At 39.8% G+C, this 21,062-nt stretch overlaps 6 protein-coding genes across 10 annotated transcripts; 3 read left to right on the top strand and 3 right to left on the bottom strand.

The window, feature by feature from the left end:
• Positions 1 to 445: 445 nt before the first annotated feature.
• LOC105199396 (RISC-loading complex subunit tarbp2) lies at positions 446 to 5,378 on the top strand. Of its 5 annotated transcripts, none has more exons than XM_011166493.3 (7): positions 446 to 673; positions 1,543 to 1,870; positions 1,948 to 2,089; positions 2,211 to 2,505; positions 3,272 to 3,421; positions 3,587 to 3,698; positions 5,049 to 5,378. In XM_011166493.3, exons 2-7 carry the CDS (start codon positions 1,552 to 1,554, stop codon positions 5,183 to 5,185), a joined length of 1,155 nt encoding a protein of 384 aa, XP_011164795.1. In that variant the 5' UTR covers positions 446 to 673; positions 1,543 to 1,551; the 3' UTR covers positions 5,186 to 5,378. The 5 variants fall into 5 exon arrangements, with proteins under 5 accessions (XP_011164795.1, XP_025989733.1, XP_025989732.1 ...); XM_026133948.2 differs by having other exon boundaries at positions 1,969 to 2,089; positions 5,049 to 5,185; XM_026133947.2 differs by having other exon boundaries at positions 1,954 to 2,089; positions 5,049 to 5,185.
• On the bottom strand, positions 3,785 to 4,807 carry LOC105199395 (5-formyltetrahydrofolate cyclo-ligase). Its single transcript, XM_011166489.3, has 4 exons — positions 4,592 to 4,807; positions 4,197 to 4,452; positions 4,052 to 4,099; positions 3,785 to 3,974 (listed from the first exon to the last, which is right to left on the bottom strand). Exons 1-4 carry the CDS (start codon positions 4,700 to 4,702, stop codon positions 3,805 to 3,807), a joined length of 585 nt encoding a protein of 194 aa, XP_011164791.1. The 5' UTR covers positions 4,703 to 4,807; the 3' UTR covers positions 3,785 to 3,804.
• LOC113003642 lies at positions 5,287 to 13,043 on the top strand. Its single transcript, XM_026133951.2, has one exon. It carries the CDS (start codon positions 5,330 to 5,332, stop codon positions 6,761 to 6,763), a length of 1,434 nt encoding a protein of 477 aa, XP_025989736.2. The 5' UTR covers positions 5,287 to 5,329; the 3' UTR covers positions 6,764 to 13,043.
• Positions 13,044 to 13,629: 586 nt separating this feature from the next.
• Positions 13,630 to 16,510, bottom strand: LOC105199387 (tRNA modification GTPase GTPBP3, mitochondrial). Its single transcript, XM_026133946.2, has 4 exons — positions 16,272 to 16,510; positions 15,167 to 15,340; positions 13,964 to 14,924; positions 13,630 to 13,886 (listed from the first exon to the last, which is right to left on the bottom strand). Exons 1-4 carry the CDS (start codon positions 16,447 to 16,449, stop codon positions 13,646 to 13,648), a joined length of 1,554 nt encoding a protein of 517 aa, XP_025989731.2. The 5' UTR covers positions 16,450 to 16,510; the 3' UTR covers positions 13,630 to 13,645.
• Positions 16,511 to 16,845: 335 nt separating this feature from the next.
• On the top strand, positions 16,846 to 19,946 carry LOC105199388 (histone H4 transcription factor). The gene is made up of 5 exons (XM_011166472.3): positions 16,846 to 17,365; positions 17,433 to 17,769; positions 17,847 to 18,162; positions 18,244 to 18,541; positions 19,238 to 19,946. Exons 1-5 carry the CDS (start codon positions 16,883 to 16,885, stop codon positions 19,457 to 19,459), a joined length of 1,656 nt encoding a protein of 551 aa, XP_011164774.2. The 5' UTR covers positions 16,846 to 16,882; the 3' UTR covers positions 19,460 to 19,946.
• LOC105199389 (PHD finger-like domain-containing protein 5A) lies at positions 19,725 to 21,051 on the bottom strand. The gene is made up of 3 exons (XM_011166474.3): positions 20,832 to 21,051; positions 20,137 to 20,327; positions 19,725 to 20,056 (listed from the first exon to the last, which is right to left on the bottom strand). The coding sequence occupies exons 1-3, from the start codon at positions 20,881 to 20,883 to the stop codon at positions 19,967 to 19,969; spliced, it is 333 nt and encodes a 110-aa protein (XP_011164776.1). The 5' UTR covers positions 20,884 to 21,051; the 3' UTR covers positions 19,725 to 19,966.
• Between the last annotated feature and the right edge of the window lie 11 nt (positions 21,052 to 21,062).

Raw genomic sequence — 21,062 nt, 5'->3', positions numbered from 1 at the left:
ACCAAGTTGTGCAATCCATCCATAATCGGTTGCGTTTAGCGGAAAAAGCAGTTTTGTAACTATTGTAAAATTCTTTATTATAATTAGATTTAAATCCGGTAGAAACCTAAGGTAAAGAACAATCATATTAATGAATTTTACAACAGTTGCAAAGTTATTTTTCCTGCTTGATTTCCATACCGATCAGGTTTTTTTAGCTACATTTTTTGCACATTTTATTTTTTTTGTAGCTAAAAAAATAGAGTATCGATTCTAAGTTTGGTCGAATTAGCAAATCGAATACGTTATGAATATCGCATTACGACGTGCGCCAATCAGGATCTCGAACATCTTCGCAAGCTTCGTTCAATTTGTCGCGAGCGCGCCGACGGTCGGCGGCGCGTTTCCCCTAGGTGAAAAGCCCTAGCCGACTCTAGAGAACTCTAGAGACATATCGGCGGAGCACGCACGCATGCACGAACGGTCATGGGCAGCCTCACAGATATCGCAGAGCTGCGAACGAGGAAGGGATTCTCCGCTAACCAGTGAACCATTTTTCTGTCGTCAAACGGATCAAGCTTTTTGTGAGACTTGGATCGATCACAAAAAGCGGGATTCGCTTTTCGCATAGGAATTGGCTTGACGAGGAGCCGGCTGAACATTTTCTTCACGCAGCTACGTCTCCCCGAAAATCGTAAGTGCCGAAGGACGCGCGTGTTTGTCCCCCCCGGTGACTTTGGTTCCGCGAGATCGCGAGTCACGGACGATACGTGTGCACGCATACACGCGTATATATATGTATATATACGCTTGTACGCCGACCGGTGACGACGGCGGCCGTTGCTCCTGAGAATCGTGTCGCCTCCGTCGTCGCCGTGGTCGCGAGACGACGTCGCGTTTACGTCGTACGCGCGTTCTACGCGCGACGACACCTCGTTCCCGGCCGGGTCGGTCCCACACATATTTCCGTTACGGTCAATCGATGGGTTTTATAACAATCATGGCGGCCATGCCGGTCTTCCTCGCGGTCGACCGATACCCCGTTTCGGCCGTCGCGACGAAACCGCGATGATCCCGTCGCGTTTCGCGCGCGGATGCGTCGACATTCCGATCCGGCCGCGCCGCTCGCGCCGAGACGTCCAGACATGTTCGACCGCGGGTCGATGACGGCTCGCTTATTGCCGCCTCACGACCGCCGAAAATTCAGAGTAGTTGCCACGATTTTGATATTTATAGGTCGAGATAGCCGAGAACGAAATCGTAAAGAGACACGAACGCGCTAATTGGCTCTTATGTACATACGCGGTGTCGTTGCCCGATAAGATAAATACAGGTGTAAGGACGCGTGGGATAAGCTTTGTCTCTCGATGCATTGTTTCAAATTAAAGAACGTTCTTTTATAGTTTTTCTTCTGTAAACTTTTACAAGGCAAACGCGAGAAAAATATCGTTGAATTTTACATCGCGTAAGGACTCGATCGCTTTGTGTATCATCCTTTGTATATCATCAGTCGCTTCGACATTGGAGGAAGGTTATGACTTCACAACACTTGTCTAATTTCAGAATACTAAAATGGAGGAAATGCACCAACCACCGCAGGTCGGGCCTAACATGATGGCTGGTGTGGGTGGCGTTCCTAATCATTCAACAAACAACGTCAATCGTCGTAATAGAGTCCGCGTAACACTGCACGCAATGATGTTGGAGAAGCTACCGTTGCACGAAGCGGCACGTTTAGAAATGAAGTCGATACCCAGTAAAACCCCCGTCTCCGTTCTTCAGGAATTGCTGTCTCGCAGAGGCACGATACCCAAATATGAGTTAGTCCAGATCGAGGGAGCGATTCACGAGCCTACGTTTCGATACAGAGTCACTGTCACCGACGTCGTTGGTACGTATAACTCGTAGCGCATTTGTTCTCGCGGATAACGCGACGTGCCGTTTTTTGATAAATACAAAACTATTTAGAAGCAGACCCAATTGTTTCAGCAATGGGGACTGGTAGGTCTAAGAAAGAGGCTAAACACGCTGCCGCAAAGGCCGTGTTGGATAAATTAATCGGCGTGAATAACGAAGGCGTAGAATCTCCACTTCCAAATAGTTTACCCGAGTAAGTAATGTTATTTAATTTCATGCGCTCCAAGTACTTGAAACTATATGAAAAAAAATACATGCGGTATGTAATAATCCTATATATTATTTTTATATTAAAATATATTATATTTGTATAGCTCACAAAGTTTACAAGAACTACAGTCATATGGAGAGGAGAAAATAGTGAACAATCCAATCGGAGCCTTACAAGAAATGTGTATGTCTCGCCACTGGCCACCCCCGAAATATACGATGGAGGGTGAAGAAGGTTTACCTCACGAGAGACAATTTACTATTGTTTGTTCAATCCTAAAATATCGCGAGGTCGGTCAAGGGAAAAGTAAAAAAGTTGCCAAGAGGCAAGCTGCTCATAAGATGTGGCAAGCTTTACACGATATGAATAGCCAAACCCCCACAGTGGACGAAGAAGAGGTAAGAACTTGTTCATTTTTGTTTGCTAATTACAATATTAGACAATAGAAATTATTCGTCTTTACATGTCGATGTGTATTTAATCCCTATTCATCATCTTGGCTTTTGAATATTTTAACTTATTTGCATTTTAATATACCTTGATCCCCTTGATTAAAATTAATTCAGAGCTAAGAACATTTCTCATTGTCTTTTAAAATTCATAAAAGTACTTGAGAATAAAAATGAAACAATGTATAATTGAAAGAATAAAAATCTTGCAATGGCTATGAGACACGGGACCACAAAGATTAAGAAGCAAAACAATTAATGATTATTTTAAATCTCTAATGCGTCTGTGTGTATGTGTATGTTTGTGTGTGTGCACGCATATGCAAATGTATGCGATTGTATGCAATTAGAGAAGTGGAAGTGATTTTGGCTTTAACCCGTTACGGTTTGCCTAGTCGACTGCACGGTATTATCGTGATGTAACTTTTGGTGCAAGCTGAGAACCGCAAAGGGTTAATGTCACTTTATATAATACGAGCTATCTTTCCGATCAGTTTACATCTATAACGGACTATTATTTAGATTAATATCGCATTTCATTGTGCAATTTCCGTATAGTTGTTTACAGTTATTTCTCTTGAGAATAATTATGCTTGGGTCATATCCACTTCATTTAAGTTTTTATGTAAATGTGAAATAGCTGTTAATATTATAAAGCATTTTTACATATGTGCTTAACGAAAAGTTTTACATGTATATTAATTGTCCATTATAGACTGTGCAAAGAAACACAAACATGAGCGCCCGTTATGCCGATCTGAAAGGTAGCAAAATTTCAACACTGACAACAATACATAGTATCCAAGTTTCGAAATTTCACAAGAGTCTCAAGTCGTCCACAGGTGTTAAGCTTTTCCAACTGCAGGTTTGTATCCAAGAGTTTGATGAAGAGAATAGCAGAAAAAATGTTGCAATTGTAATGTTTTAATTCTTCTTGCTTGTTACCAAGCCAGAAATAAATTTATTTATTTGTCTCTATGATATTGACGTAAACTGGAATTAATTGTAAGTCATTCTAATTTTGTTGCAGAATACTTGTTTCAATGACGGGGATGTAAATTTGGTACAATTTTTACAAGAAATTGCGTCAGAGCAACAATTTGAAGTAACTTATGTTGATATTGAAGAGAAATCTATCAGTGGTAAGTTGATCAACAAGGTATATGAAAGAATTTTTATCTTAGATGGCTGTGATCAGAAATGGCTGTGCATAGAATAAAATTACATATTTTTTTATTATATTATTTATTATCCAGTAAGTACGATATCAACCGGTACATCATGCTCATTAACAGGAATGTCTTCTTGTATTTGTTCTTTAAATCCTACTGCAACTAGATAAGGTCTTATTTTTTCTTTTTCAAAACATCTTTTTAAGTACTTGTCGTAGTAACCCATTCCATGTCCCAAACGTTTTCCTAATAATAAAGATTTCCTCAATGATAAAGATATTACAAGATTATAAAATGTGTAATATTTATTGAACAAAGCTTACCACTCATTGTGAAAGCAACGCCTGGTAAAATTATTAAATCTAATCCACCTATAGTAGAGAATTTATACAGTTTCAATTATATTAAACAATGAATTTTACAAGATATGCTCTATCATAAAATATATTGTTTTTTTGTAAGGTTTACCTGTTTCTAATGCGTTTTCATGACTCTCAGTAGTACTTGGTTGTTTAATGTTCCATTTTGTTAGTGGCAATGTTTCATAATCCTCCATTGACTTTAGCTTTACCATTTCCATAGTTTTTCCTTGATATTGTGGTACAAATGCTTCTTTTCCCATATCAAATATGTGTTTCAAGATGGGTACAGTATCAATTTCATCATTAGTACTCAAATATAAAGAAATTCTCTTGCTGTTCTGATATTGCTTCAAGTGGCGTAGCTGTTAATAATGCAATACCAATGAAATAATATGTTCTAATTGTTTTATAAAGTATGCTTCTTTATTAAAACATAACCTCTTCAACAGGCTTCTGAAGAGGCTTGAAGATTATTGATTTGTTAACCTTTCTCAGACTCACCTTTTCAAACACAATAACAGATTGCTCCTTTCTTTTTTCTATGCTTATGTTTTTAATAATGTATTTAATTTCTTTTCTCAGGCTCCTTTTAGCTGATGTTAAAGCAGCCATATTGTACAATATTTGAGTTTTTTTGCTTATAGATTACTCCTTCCACTACTTGTAAATAACGTTTCGCCACTCTGCGTTTCACCACTCTATGTTTCTTTCACATGTAAATGAACACGGATTCAAGTTTATCTGTGTTTAATTACACGTTGAACTGCACATGGTATTATATAAGTCAACTGATATCTGTATGTATGTGATATTTGACCTCTTAATACCACATTATCATGAGTCGTGACGCAAACTTTTATCAAAATTACTGAATTAATTGTATATATTGAAAAGATAAAAATTATTTACAAACAGTGATATAACTGCAATCTAAACACAACATTGTCTCGTTTTCTAGGTAAATTCCAGTGCCTTGTGCAACTGTCTACCCTGCCAGTAGCAGTTTGCTATGGTTGCGGAGCGACTAGTAAAGATGCTCAAGCCAGTGCTGCTCAAAATGCTCTGGAATATCTGAAAATCATGACCAAGAAGTGAGCCAGCGCTTTGCTCCTGCCAGCTGTCACCATCACCTGCAAGCCCCATAATCTGGCATCTAATAATCAGAACAATAATACGGACATCAAAGTATTGTCAGTCATCAATCAGATCTCCGACAAAGGAAAAGGTGGACAGAACCACATGGGAAATAAGAACAGAACATCCAAGTTGCCTGTTAAGGTAACGAATACTACAGCGGGCACCAAAGATGCTACTTTGCACCCTATTGCAACGTCCGGGAGCTCGATCACCGCTGGCAAAATTAATTCCTCGATGAAGAAACATGATGGTAATAATGATACTATGAAGTCTTCAAGTGAATCGCACAACGCGACGAAAAATACATCGATCACCGCGAAGCAGTCCAGCAATTCCACATTTAATAGCGTACGGCCTGTCAGTACCTGTGTAAGTAGTACCGCGCACGAGAACTCAGTGAAAAATCCAAAAGATTATACCACGCCGAAGAAATTTTCCAATGAAACGGATTCAGGTATCAAGAATTATCCAATTCAATCGGATTACAAGAAACCAATGTCTGTAAACAATCCGGATTATAAGAGCACCGGCATTACTGGATCGATGACCGCCAATCTGCCGTTAAGATTGGCGACGCAGCAGTCGTCGGCCACGACGCCAGTTATGCACAGAGAGACCTACACGCCATCTAACACGTACGGTCCGCAGTCTGGTTCCTGTCAAAGAAACGACAACAGCGCATTTGTAGCTGCTCGCAAGGCTTTGGAACATCAGCAAGGCTCGATGCCGAAAATGGCACCGATTAACTTTCCGCCACTGCGCGCCCCACAGAGCATCGTTAACGTGCGGCATCCGCTATTGACGGATGCGCGTATGAAGGATGCGCGTATGAAGCATGGTAACGAGATCAGCGGAGGCGGCATCGGTATCGGTGGCACTGGTGGCGGCATCAAGTCCAAGCTTAGTGTCATGAGCTCGCTACAGAGCGGTGGCGTGAAGGATCTGAGCGATCACACTGGCCGTTCGCAGACCACCTTCCACGGATATGGCACCTCGCCGATTGCCGCCGGCATACCAAGCGTGCAGAATTTGAGTAGCGCGGTGACGGCCAATATTTCGCCGTACGCAAGACCGGAACCCTTCCCGCAGCCGACGGTCGCGAACGTGCTATTCTCCGAGACCGCCGCGCAGTTTCCGCCGTCACCGCCGTTCAACACCACGCAACTCGGTCAACTGAATCAGTATCAGACCTACGACCCGAACAGTTACCCCACTACGCCGGTCAACGTCAACCCGGTGATACCGCAGTTCCCCGCAGAGAGTTCGATCCCGTATCCGCAGTATGAGAATCCGCCGCAGTTCGTGCAACCGAGTCACTATCCGACCGCCGACATAACTAATAGTCAGTATCAGTATCAGGCGGCGGCCGCGGCGGCAGCGGCGAGCGTAGGTCAGATACAGGACTCGTCCATATTCATACAGAGTCTTCAGAGCACGATCGCGGTGACCGATCAATACGCCACGCCGAATTACGCCAGGACTGTCAGGACGGAGCTGATAACACGGTTGAGGAGACCACCGCGATTCAATAAGTAAAATCTTCAGATCTTTTCACTTAAAATTTTTCTTTTAAATACTACACCGAAACTTGGGAACAAATGGTCGCACTTTCTCATATTATGATTCGTAGGCGCTGGATAGAGATTTGTAAGATAGGACTCGTCTCTGTTTATATATCCATTCTCTAACGTAGAAATTATTTGTTTATCCGAGAGACGAGTTGATGCGCCGAGTCGATTATTTATCGTCGCGTCGAGCGTTTTGCAGGTATTTTGTGAAGGTGTGCGCGAAGTTTGTCAGATTATCTTACTCGTACTAATCGCAAGGGATGTGGTAAAACTTATTTCAATTTATGATCCAGTTTGAAATAAATTTTAGCCAATCCGAGAGACGCGATCGGACGCGATTGTCTGAGCGAGGAGACGATACTTTGGCGAATTTACGCAGACACGATATGCGGCCGACATCCTCGTAGTTGGCGCGCACACGTATGCGCATCTAAAAGAATGCATTTTAACACGAGCGAGGATGAGCGGGATAATTTTAGCTTGTTTCCGTCATACGAGTGACACTGCAGGGCATAGTGAGTTAAGCTCAATTGTAATTTTACAATGTAATGTATTCTGTAGCGTGAATCTTCAGGATGGCATCGATATACAGGAACACGCTATTTATGAAGTTGTATCTAAATCACGACCACTGTGCGCGATCAAGACGGGGTGGCCCGCTCCGTTTTAATTGAATTAGTTTTTGTTTGTTTTTCTTTTTTCTTTTTTCGAGTCACGCGCGCGAATGGCGCAAAAAGGGTAGAAGTATCTGAGCGCGCGGAGAACGGAGCGCCGCTTCGACAGAGAGAAGATAAAAAGAGAGAATAGAGAAAAAAATACTTGCTCACGGTGCACATGAGGCGGGCATTCTTTTCTCTCTTTTCAATTATTGTGTAAGTTCTAGTTTTAATGAATGATATTCTACAAGCTATACTTTGCATAGAATTAGTGGAAGTTTTCCAATATTTACATAATACTTAGCATACCGCTATGTTTTTAATGTGCTTCACTATTTGTATATGGGGTGGTGGTGTAATGATGTCTGGGATGAGTGCGCGTAAGAGAGATTACATGTGAGCAAGAGAGGGGAGGATGAAGAAATCGTAAACGAGGCAGAACCGTGTAGCGATTTTTATTATCAAGTGTAGAGTGACGCGTATCGTTCGAATTTTGCTCCCATTTACCGCGAAACATTACATCTCCACTAAGCGTATGCACAGTGCAAAAAGAGAAAAAAAAAGACAAAAAAAGAAAAGTAGCTTTGCGCGGCGATCCGAGTGTAGCTAATAACGCGTGATCGCGGATATAAGGAAATATAATCTTTCAGTGGTGTATGTTTTTTCCTTTAGTATAGGTAGCTCATAAACTCATAAGCATCACATATTAATACGCGTGTAAGGATTAATCGTTAAGGATTCCTCATTACAAGTACGCATGTCGAGTCTAAGGTATATAGGTCAAGTGTGTAACGAATTTCGGATTTGCCTACGTACCAATTGACGTGTCACCGGATGAGACTTTTTATACTAAATGAAAAAGAGTAACATCGCGAATCGTACAATAGAAGAACACACACATACACACGCGAAGCGCGTCTCGGCAGCGAGACGGCTCGATCGAGAGAGAACTTCCGATCCAGTCGTCAGCTGTTGCATTTCACGGATCGTGACATATCCCTTTGGTCCGTTGGATAAATTTAGAAACGCGGGGATGCCGTCCCCGTGGAGACCGATTTCGTCGCGTTTCTAGATTCATTTGCAAATTTCAATTTCTAAATTCATCCTAATTCCGATTTAGCATATTTCCTTATGCGTCGTGTTGTTCTTCCTGAGGACGGAGAAGTAAAGAATTTGTTGATCGGAATTAGTCAATCGCGGCTATAAATTGATCCTCGAGGAACAATTTATGACGAATACATTTGGTGTAGCACCAATTAACGGCATAATCCTTAATTTTTTTTTTTTACTTTCGATATCTTCATTTTGTTTCCCTTGTAAAATTCTACATATATCTGCGTGTGCATACGCCATTTTGAGTTGCGATGGTTCAGAAATTTCACGGTAAATCACCGTTGTAATCTGTAAATAGTATATTCTTTTGTACATAGCGAGTGCTGTGTAAAAGTAGCACATAGTAAGATAGCGAGAGAGAATGAGAGAGAGAGAAAGAGAGAGATTTGTTAGTATTATAAGCGTTAGGGCCGATAGTAACGTCAGTTAATACCGATTGTATATATATTTTCTTTTCTGAGACAAAACGCAAGAAGGAAACATATAATTCTATCGAATCCGTACACTAAATTTGAAATTTAAAATTTGAAGTTGATCGACTTGAAATTGAATTCTTTCGTCGTTCGAGGCTCCTTCGAATCATCCAGGAGCGATCGGTACTAATTGACGTTGCCAGCACGAGAGATCGAGCTTTAACTTTCCGGCGGGAAAACAGGCGAAATCGTGTATGCATACCTCCCTTCGAAGAGCGGCGTCGCGATTCTCAGCGCGGCGGCGCGTTTCTGTAATGTTTTGACGCGCGTGTACCTGTGCGTAAATGCATCCAGAGTACAAAAGTTTGCGAGTACAGGAGGGATGATACGAATCTGCACAAGTCAAGGGATCATAGAAACGCGTGAATCGAGAGCGGCGTGGAGTCGAGGGTGAGAAAAAAAAAAGAAAATCAAGGGGAGGACACCGGTCCGAGCGAGCCGTGATTCAGTGATTGTGAAAGAGAGTGCATGTCTCAACATAACGTATATCTTTGGAAAATAGGCATTACTTACATGCAAAGTATAGAATGTGTATGTGCGTATAAACATACATTTGTTAGAGCGAGACGACGAACGTGAGGTTTCTCGTCTCCTTTACTTTCCGTGCGGAAGAGATGATGCGTGCCATCGGCTGCTGATCCCGATTGCCTCGGAATCGGAGCCGAGATATCCCGGTGAGAACGGGCGATGTATTTTGTCGTCATTTCGGTTCCGAGGTGTTGCGATTTATCTCGAGATTTCCGCGAGTTAAAACCAATTCCGTTTCGAGAAACCGAACGACGCGACTTGATTGTCCCCGACGTTGAAGCCTTCAGTCGATTGTATTTTTTTTCTTTTTTAATGGAGTTTCTCTTTCGATAGTTCCGATGATTTCCCGTAATGTAATAACTTGCAGTCGTTTGTTTAGATTTCTCTAAGATCTTGTTCGATAAGATATCAAGGCAGATTGCCTTTTCGAAATTTACGAGCGACTTTCCGACGCGGGAATTAAAACTGCGCGTTGAGATGCATGCGTTTTTTATAGGGTATAATCAATTTTCATTGAAGTAATTTAAAAAAAAAATTCATATTTTTCACAAAACCTAATAAGTTCTGCACGGAATTAAATCTTGACGCGCACATTCCAATTTTATGCAACGTGAATCGGTACGTTATTATAAAGAGAAACGAGTGCGAGTAACGTTGACAATATTTCAGTTCGTCGGAATTCGCAACGAGTGAATGAAAACGATCGGAGTAGTGAACGTCTCCACTGAGCTTTCCTGAACGATCTCGCGAAATTGAACCGAAATTTTTAACGAATACACAATCAGCATGCTGTTAAAAATTTATTGTATTATTTCAGCGGTGCTGTTCTATCCTCGCTTACGAATTGCTGGGTGATGCTCGCGATAATTTCATTATCGCCGAACTTAGCGCCTTTAACGAGTGTGAATATGGAAGAGGAGAGAAAAGCGAATAAGTAAAAGGCCTATCATGTGTGTGGATCGAGCCAAGAACTCTATCTTCCATTCGTTCCTTGTCTCATTTCCAGGAAATTATCTCCTCATCTTGAGTTCGATTTAAAAAATCCGTTTCATCAGTTTCCATTTTTCTTGATAATTTTTCTTTCTTATCCATTTAAATTTAACACATCTATGTGTATTATGCTTCCCCTTTATTCTAAATAAATTTTTGCTCTTCATCTTTTGAAAATACTTTAGCTGATTAATTGTTAAAAGCTAGGTACAAGAGATCTTCAAAGAATCACCTCGAAGAGTTTTAATTTATTTAATAAAATCGAAAGAAATGAAAGAGAGGAAAAAGATTATCGAATAAAGGAAGTGGAAATAGACGAAACAGGTTTTCAGGATTATTTTAGAAATAGAAGGATGAGCTCCATGGTCCAATACGCATTTCGTGGGTCGTGAATAAATTATCAATGTAGTATTACCGCGTTGCATTTTTGAGTATTGCGTTATCGCGAAACACTCATGATTTGCCTTCTACAGCTTCATCTTTCATCGCTGTACATCTTTCTCACAAAGCTTTAAATTATTGCGAATCTCGGTTTGAAGTCCACGATAGATATCTTTTATTGTCGCTTTTCTTTCCTCATATTCTTGGCCATTATGTAAGAGACGTGTTGGATGAAGAAGAAACTGGGAGAGTAAAATAGATGAATGTGGACCCACGATGCGAGGAAGAGTCGTTGGTCGAAGGATCGTGGATCATTTAGGGACGAGAGAAGGAATCGATGAGTCTTCGACTCGATCCTCGACAGACTTTTCTTCTCGCTTCTCTTTTCTCGTTCGTATCTGCCACGATACGAGGAGCCTTCTGAACCGCTTTAGTTCATCCGTACCTATATCTGAACGGAACGCACAAGCTCTGTATGCGTTTTAAGCGAGGTAAAGATAATTGCTGAAATATAAATTATGATTGAGTTTCGTTTTGATTTTATATCAGAGGTCCAATTACATCTATCAACTTTCATGATTAAGATTTACAAGCGATTCGATAAAAATTTATGTTTGGTTATTCTGCTTGAAATATAAGAGAAATGTTACATATTTTTATATTTAACAAGTAACGTTTTCCAATTTGTATGATAAAAATTACATTGAATAGTTCTATTTGAAGCAGTATATAAAAGAATATGGTATATTTTTCTATTGTATATTTCATAAAGGCAGCTCTCTTTTCCGTTCATGTTTTTAATCGTCAGTTCACGTATTAATCACTCCTGGATTTTTTGTTGTTGTTTTGACGGATGTACTTGATTGCGGTTCCCTAGGTTCGCATTAATCTTTCAATTCTACTACGATTTCTTTTTGTCTCATACATAAGGATTGGACGAAATTTCATTGTTAGTAGTATTTAAAGATTACATGAGACAGTTGCGCGTGATCGGTCCGGTCTCGCGGGGGAAAAAAAACTAAATTTGCAGCAAAGTTTTGTTTCTTTTTGAGAGACCGGACAATCTCGCCCGATAATTTAAGGCTTTATATATATAAAAAAAATTGGATGAAAGAAGAAAGTAGACATGTGTAGATAGAAAATGAAAACGGTCTTTGACGTTAATGCGGACGTGCAGCGTGAATCGGTTTGCTTTCGGATAGATCTCAAACTATTCTATGCAATTGTACAAACGAGCAGTCTACTCTCCGAGGATTCTACACATCGGATTTATATAATATAAAAAAAAGAGGACACCAAAAATAAAGGATTAGCGATGAATCCTGTGCGACGCGATAAGTCGCGTGATGAATCCGCCAAATCTTTATATATATTTATAAGCCATTCGATTTCTTTATATGGACTGATCATATTAATAGCATATTAATAGTATAATCCTTGGTGACCTCTCGCTGCGCGCATAAAATTTCTTGGGTGACTCGCAAATTACGCGAATTAAATTAATCTAATGAGTAGAGACGAGGAGTCACCGTGCAAATAATGCGGAAAAGATATATTTGTTAAAATTTGGACGCTGTCATTGTAAAAATGAAATCAACGCCATTAATCATGATTGAAAGGCGAAAATTTTCATTAGCAGTTACATAATAGACTTTGTAATGATACCATTTAATAATTAATCGTAACAACTTGAATCTATTTTTTTTTCCTCTTTTTTTTAAATAGGGAAACACGTTTTTCTCTACTCCAAATATCATACAAATTTGTAAGAAGTTATTCAAGTTAAAAAATTTCATTTTTTTTATATACGACTTATTTCCTTTTCTTTTGTTTTGCCTCAATCGAGTTGTTTTACTTTCGTTGTTATACCAAGTTAAATTATCCTTTTTTGCGAGAGCGAGCGGAGTTATTATGATAACCGTCATAATAACGAGATGCAATTAGCACACAACACGGACATGGCATACAGATAACGACTTGAAACCACGTAACAGAGCCCTATCTGTGTATAAACGCGTAGGGTATCAATATCTTATAATCAGGCAAAAGGTTGTTCTATGTATGATTGTGCGTGTAACATTGTTAATAAACATACGATGCTTATGAAGGCCCTCTGCTTTCCATTTATTTTATTTTATGCTGTCGCAACGCGCTTTGCAATTAGTCAACATTTTCTTAAAAAAAAAAAAAAAAAAAAATATATATATATATATATATGTATGTATGCACAGATAAGTTCAATTTTTAATCTGTTTCCATTATGGCAGACGGGAAATCAATATCAGATATATTTCAAAATAATTTTAAAATATACACGGGAAGAATGGTTTTACAAAATTATCTAAGAATTTTTTGCTGAATACAGAAAAAAGTTAATTATTAAAATAATTATAAATGTTCAAACATGATGAGTAATGTTGCAAAGTTTTGATATTCTAACAGTTTGAGCATACAATGTAATTATTGATGGTCTAACAAAATTATTTGTAGATCTTTGTCAGCAGCTAAATTTTTGGATACATTAGCAAAACTTTTTTTTTCCGTTTAGGTCTTTAGCATTGCAATCTACCTCCGTTTGTTTTAAGAATGTATAAGTAGCTTGTGGAGACATACTTTACATTTAAATAATATCTGATCGTGATTACTTTTTTAAAATATTACAAAGCGTCTTACAGGAAAATACAAAAACAGCATTTTAGGTGCAGCGTTTTATTTGCCAATGCAAAAGTTTTTGAATATAATGTCTAGTATCTCATTAGTGCTAACGTGTCCTGTTATCCTCCCGAGTTCTCGCATCGCTTTGTGAATCTCCTCCGCCGCTATGGCCATGTCATGCTGCTCGTTGGCGCACAGTTCGAAGTAACTCTGCAGATGCCTCAAGCACTGCGCCAAGTGATTTCTATGTCTTGCCTGACTGATGGTCGGACTCTCCGCAGACGGGTTACCACATCTAAACAAAACATCGTCATAACGTAATTATGATTGTAAATGTCAAATGTCACGATTATTATATTATTCGTATCATACATTTTACTGAAGCGATCTGTCAGCGACCGCAGCAGGTCCTGAAAACCGTCCTCCGTTCTGCAAGATGTCAGAATCGCTTCGGTATCGCTAAAACACCGTTTCTCTTCCTCCTTCAGTAAATCTTTTTTATTCGCTATTACGACATAACGTTCTCTCCCGATTTTTGTCAACAGTTCCAGTATCCCCAGTGACGACAAGTATTCGCGTATATAATCCTCGTACATCATGCCGCTGCTAGCGCACTTAAACGCGTCCACCACGACGACCACGAAATCGGCATTCTCCGCGTGACGTCTCGCTCGACGGACACCTTCGGCTTCGACGATATCCCCGGTGTCGTCCGTGATACCGGCGGTGTCCGCTATCAGCACGGGATAGCCCGAGATGTTGGCGGTCAGCTCGATGACGTCCCTCGTAGTACCAGCGATAGGTGTGACGATGGCGGCATTTCGCTGCACCAGATGATTCAACAAGCTGCTCTTGCCCACGTTCGGTTCGCCAACGATCACGGTCCTCACTCCGTTGCGTAGAATTTCGCCTCGCCTGCCGTCAGCCAAGTGCTCCTCCAGATCCCGCATCAACTGTCTGAGAGCGTGGTGCGCGTTTTGTACCACGTCGCTCTCGATGTTGTCTTCCTCACCGAAATCAATGTACGCTTCGATACTCGCCACGGATTCTGACAATACCTTCCGCCAGTTGTCATACAGTTTGCGAAGAATACCATCAGCCTGCAACAACGCTTGCTTCCTCTGGCACTCGGTTTCGGCCTCTATCAAGTCGGCCAGGCCCTCCACCTCCGTCAGGTCCAGCTTATTGTTATAGAAGGCACGTCTGGTGAACTCGCCTGGTAGCGCCGGCTGCACCTGCAGCTTCGAGAGGACTTGCATCAAACGCGTTAAAATCGCTGATCCGCCGTGTACGTGAAACTCGACGGAGTCTTCACCGGTGAACGAGTACGGACCTGGAAACAAGATTTTCTAATCAGGTATGTTTGAGTTTTGTACATCTGATAGATGATTTCTCATCTCTTTTCTTTCCTCTTGCTACTCAATTGTAATTTTAGAAATTGTTCTCGAACAAACATCTAAAATTTAAAGGCAAAAACTGTTGTGATAATAAAGTTTTGATATAATTTAAAATTGTAAGGAAGACGCATCGAACATGTCTTGTTAAAAGAATGATCGCGCGAGAATTTGCGCGCACCTGGAAACCACAAGCAGAGTCCATTGTCGATGACCTCTCCCGTTTCCGGATCGCGTATCTTCCGTAGGAAGGCTCTCCTCGGTTCCAGCTTGGATATGCTCGTCATCCTTTTCAGCGCTTCTAGAGATCGGCTTCCCGATATTCTCACGACCGCCACACCGCATTTTCCGTGACCTTAAGAAAACATTCTTATTCTTCTATCTGTTACGTTTCGTGTAAATTTGCACATTAATGCAATTTATATTAATGCAATTCATATTTTTTATGTCAAAAAAGGAGGAAAAATAAAGCGAGTCTTTTAATTCATCGATTTTAATTCATCAATCGCAATAAGCGTAAATGCAACTTTGCTCCGTAAAAGTTGCACTAGCACATAACGCCGATCAATCGAACGATTGAAAAAATTTGCCATTAGATCAACAAATTATAAAATAACTTAAAATATAATTTAATATATATAATGTAATATAAAAAATTATATTATATTTTTAATTATATTATGTATAAATTAAATTAATAATTGAATCTAAACCGCATTTAGTGTATAATACAATAGTAGGCCTATCTCTCTTTTAATTAAATTAAAATTAAAATTGTATATAAATACAACTTGAAAATTGTATAGTTAATAATTTTTATGTGTTCTTTTTTTGCCAATATAGAATTTAAATACATTGTTAACTACTTTAAACTACATTGATTCAACCAGTTTAATTCTTCTAATTCTTAGAACCGCAAAAAGATGGAAACTTAAACCAAGATAAAAGTTAATCTACATTGGTGGAGAGATGGACAACGTACGAAGCGGAGAAAGGGAGGGAGGGAAGAAGACACGCGACCGAGGTCCGATTTTTCATTATCCGATTAACTTGTGGTTAAACTTAACCTGATATTTTATCCAATGAGCTTCACTCGTGATGATGCCATAAGTCAAGCTCATTGGTTGAAACACCAGGTTAAGTTTAATTACAAGTTAACCAGATAATGAAAAACCGGGCCCGAGTGGCATAACCTGAACACGGAAAACTCAAAATTTGTGAAAACCCGCGTGCTGAGACCCTTCCTCCTTCTCTTCGAGCAAAGTGCGAGCATAACGAATAACAACCAGAAGACAGAGCGCAGATGGTCGTGTCCCTGCGGTCGCTCGCAGGCCAGCTGGCAGCAACATGGTAACTTGATGTCCCGCGCGATGCGACGACTCGCGCGCCTCGAGAAGGTCTTCTATCGACGAGGTGACACTCGCGGAGAAGCGTCGAAGATATCCGAGCCAGGAACAGACGCATAGCGGGTGTACTGTCTGTGAGGTCGAACGTCGGGAGGATGCGCGAGTGAGGCGAGCGAACGACGAAGAAAAGTCGCTCGAAGCACGCGGTAAGACTGACGGAAACCAACGCGGTGTCGCGCGACAGACGTGACGATCAGTGTTACGAGGATCCGACACTTCGATTGGAAGTAGTTGGGAGCCGATCAGGAGTCGGTAGTTTCAGCTCATATTCTGTCTCGAAACCGTGAAATTCCTTTCGTCGATCGACACGATTGCCATTTCACGTTGGAAATTTCACGTTGCTCTACAGTGGCACGTTTAAAGGTATGAATTTACAATTGTAATCGTTACTCTTGAAGCATATGCGCTCTCGACTGACACCACCTGAAATACCTTGTTCCAGGTGCGAGACGCAACACGAGGTTTGCCAGATTTGCTGTCCTCGCGTTACAATGGCGGATCCAGAGATGCTGATGGCAAACAAGGTACTGCAGGATAGATGCAGCACATGGGTTGAATCGCAGAAGGATCATTCCTATTCCGAGGAGCAGAGCCTCAAGCGTAAGCTTGAGGAGTTTGAGTATGATGATTGGTACAACACGGATTCGGAATTCGACTCCGTCTCGGAATGCGGCGGAAAGAAACGTAAGGTCGGAACGCAGCTGAAGGATGAGGTGTTGAACCTGGCCTGTGAGTGGAAGACATGCACATTTCGCAGCAATTACTTGGATCAATTTTTAAGACACGTTTCGAGTCACATACCGAGCGTACAGATCAGCATGAAAGACGACAATGAGGTTTACGTGTGTCAGTGGAAAGACTGTCCATATAACAGTGATGCATCTGACGAAATAATACGGCATATCAATTATCACAGCTATCACACCAAGCTGAAGTGTATCGGATCTAATGTTCGTGGAAGAACCAAGTTGCCAGTAAGTAGCGATGTCGATAGTCGATGGAGACTTGAATACGGGATTAAAAATTGTATTATCTTTATAGAAATGTCACAGGGACCCAGAGTGGAAGAACATCATAGATTCTCCACCTCCACATATATGCAGGTGGGAGGAGTGCTTGAAATTGTTCACAAATTATCAGATGTACTTGTATCATGTTTCCATACATATGAAAGACTGCCCGCGTGGTAACAAAGTCAAAGACGGGGTCGAGTGCAAGTGGACTGGATGTAATAGCAAATATCCCAGCTTGTACAAACTGCGAGATCACGTAAGATGTCATACTAAAGAGAAAATAGTCGCCTGCCCGAACTGTGGTGTCACGTTCGCTTCTAAGACGAAATTCCACATACATTGCCAGCGACAGATTCCCTTGGAGGGTAATAAATTTGTTGTATATTCGAGATTTCTTATATCTCTTTCTCATTTTTCCTTAAAACATGTCGTGAATTTACAGTGCAGGGATTCCGTTGTTCCCATTGCAACAAGTTTTATCCGACCGAAAGTATCTTGCGCGATCACATGAGAGCCCATGTGTTCAATTACAAATGCACCCTGTGCGACATGAGCTGCGAGTCGCCGGCGAGTTTGGCGAAACACGTTAGATACCGTCACATATCGACCAGGACGTTTCTATGTCAGTTGTGCTCGCACGCTGCCAAGTCGCAACAGGATCTCGATTCTCACATGACTGTTCATACTAATGGACCGAACTTTTCGTGTCATTTTGAGGGCTGTCCTTATACGTGTAAGGGCGCTTACGCCTTGGACAGGTAATCATAAAGATATCTAGTAAAGATTTATTTAGTAAAGACTTCTTTATTTGATGATTGTTGAATATATTACACGTACAGGCACGTAGAACGAGTACACAGTTTAGCGGTGCGATGGTACTGTTGCCACGAATGCCCCATTAAATATCGGAAGAGTTACAGGCTGACAAAACACCTTATAGAAGCCCATCAATTGCAATTGCCCAGTGGACACAAACGTTTCCACTATACGCAAGACGAAGACGGGTGTTATAGGCTCCAGATGGTCCGATATGAAGCTGTGGACGAAGAAAACGTGTCGCCCGTCGAAGAAGCGAACTTGCCAGATAAGACATACAAAATAGAGCTAAGTCAAGCTACCTCAGTGACGAAAGTAAAAGTAAGTGTTTCATCGTAATCTTAATATCTAACAAGGGAACTGTCACGGGTGTCTGGCGCCGATTTGATTCTCCTTGAAATATGTTGTTAAACACGAAAATTTAAGAGACTCGTATTTTTTTATATCGGCGGAATCTCATGTTTAGGGGGTGAAACACCCTTTGAAAAAACAAAAACGGTATTTTTCTTTCGGGGCGAATATTGTCGAAAGTAAAAGAGACAGAAAAAAATTTTTTAACAAAAGTTGTACGATTTAAACCCCCACCTAAAGTTTTTTCAAATTTTTTAAATTTTATTATATGTGATTGGATTTGAAAAAAATAACCTTTAATTTGGCTGAAAAAAATTTGAAAAAACGTTGGGTAGCGTATTTTGTTAAACAAAACAAAAAAAATTTTTTTCTCTACAACTTTAAAGTACTTTTTAAACCGTACAACTTTTGTTTAAAAAAATTTTTTCTGTCTCTTCTACTTTCGACGATATTCACCTCAAAAGAGAAATCCAGTTTTTTTTTCCAAAGGGTGTTTCATCCTCTAAACATGAGATTCCGCCAATATAAAAAAATACGGATCTCTTAGATTTTCGTGTTTAACAACATATTTCAAGGAGAATCAAATCGGCGCCGAACACACGTGACAGTTCCCTTGTAAGATTTTTACTTTATTATGTAAAGATTATATTACAACGTTTGTTCCAGATTGTTGAAGATAACGCGGAAAAAGAAGTGGAAGCTGTACAGGATTCACAAGAGGAAAGGGCCGAGAATGGCGGTGACAAGTCCATACCTGTGATATCTAATATTTTATTATCTATCGATGAAGTAGACGAAAAAGGAAATATTATAAAGCGGGAAGTCGTCGAAATACAAGAAACAAAGGAGTTACCGCAATCAGGAGAACCACTACTAATTTTAACATGAGTTTGATATATATTTTTTTTAGTAGGGAAGGTATTTCTTGATACACATTTATATATTATTATATTATAATGTATATGCTGCAATTTTATATTTATATGGATGTATCTTACACGTTTATTGCTTTAATTAATTTTTTTTAACAGATATGCAATAAACATTTATTTGCAGCTTTGCTAGGTTTACTTTGTAAAAATTTACTTCTATCTCGAAAAAATTATGTTTTCAGGCATAATTCACGGAGCAAAAATTTTGTACATAAAATGTGTCATGTAACAAATTGAAAGTTTATTTTTACAAAATGTTTTTGTTAGGATAACTTTGTCTCGACTTATATTCGAGTTTACATAGTTTACAGAGCATTGCGTAAAATTTAAAATTAAGGAAATCCACAATTATCTGTAATATTGTACAAAACAAGATTGTGTCACCATCATGATGCCTACAGTTATAAAAATAATAAATTACCTGGCACCCTTGTAACATTATATGTAGAAAAGTTCTATATAATTATCTTCTTTTAAATCCATATTTCTTCCTTTCATAGAAGAGATCCGTCTTTGAGCTTCCCAAATTGACTATCTTGGGACAGCCATCTCTCTGAAAATACAATTTATTTTTTAGATTATTTAGTTTGTATAATTGGCATTCATTTAGAAACAGTTAAATGATGTTCTTACATCTTTTTCTTGTATCGTGCATTCTTTACAGTAGTACGCGTCGGACACGCCGGGACCGCCGCATATCACGCAACGTCCCTGATAAGAACCATAATTGCACTCGTCACATATTCTAACCAAAGTGCACGGCCTCACGTAAGAGTCGCAGATGACGCATTTGCCGTCGCATTTTTCGCACAGCCGACCGATAGCTGAAAAAAAGCAATTAGTGTAAAGTGTTAGTTTTTGGATTAGGCATATAGATGTAAAATATCAATCTACATGTATAATACATGTACAATGTAAGCTATGTTTTACATGTTATCTATAGATTATATAGATATAAATAATCCACTAGTTATCTATTGATCACCAAAGAATCAGGTTTTAAGAAATAATGAAAATTACATTCTTTTTTTATTTTTAATGTTATTTTTATTTTAGTGGTTTAGAATACCCCACCTCACATCCAATTTTGACGAAATTAGGCTTATTCGACGCGATCTGTTAGCAGTCTTATAATTTTATTATTTTCCGTATTATGCTATTTAATTACTAATCATTTACGTTGCTTGACAATAGTCTATAAAAAAGATTCGTGTAAACATAGCGTAAACAATGTGTAAATAATTCATGCAGACGTAATCTTGAAATTTATGAAAAATACACAATTCTGGCTTTGACGGATTGGAGGTTAGGTTTTAACCTCAACTTACCGACTCCCGGTTGTTTGCGACAGAAGATCAAATCCGGATGATGCTTAGCCATGCTCGTTGGACGCCGCTACTTGTTCTTGAAACAACTGGAAGCTTAAAAAACGTTCGTTTAACAATTCCGGCGTTCCGTCACTCAACCTCTCGTTTGGCTTGTTGTCATTTCGCTTCGGAGTTGGGTGCAGTCAGGACAGTTCAGTACGGTTCGCGTGTAGCTCCGACGAGCGAGACACA

This window comes from Solenopsis invicta, chromosome 3 (assembly GCF_016802725.1).
Source record: "Solenopsis invicta isolate M01_SB chromosome 3, UNIL_Sinv_3.0, whole genome shotgun sequence".
NCBI lineage: Eukaryota > Metazoa > Arthropoda > Insecta > Hymenoptera > Formicidae > Solenopsis > Solenopsis invicta.
This window is presented reverse-complemented; position numbering and strand designations above follow the sequence as displayed.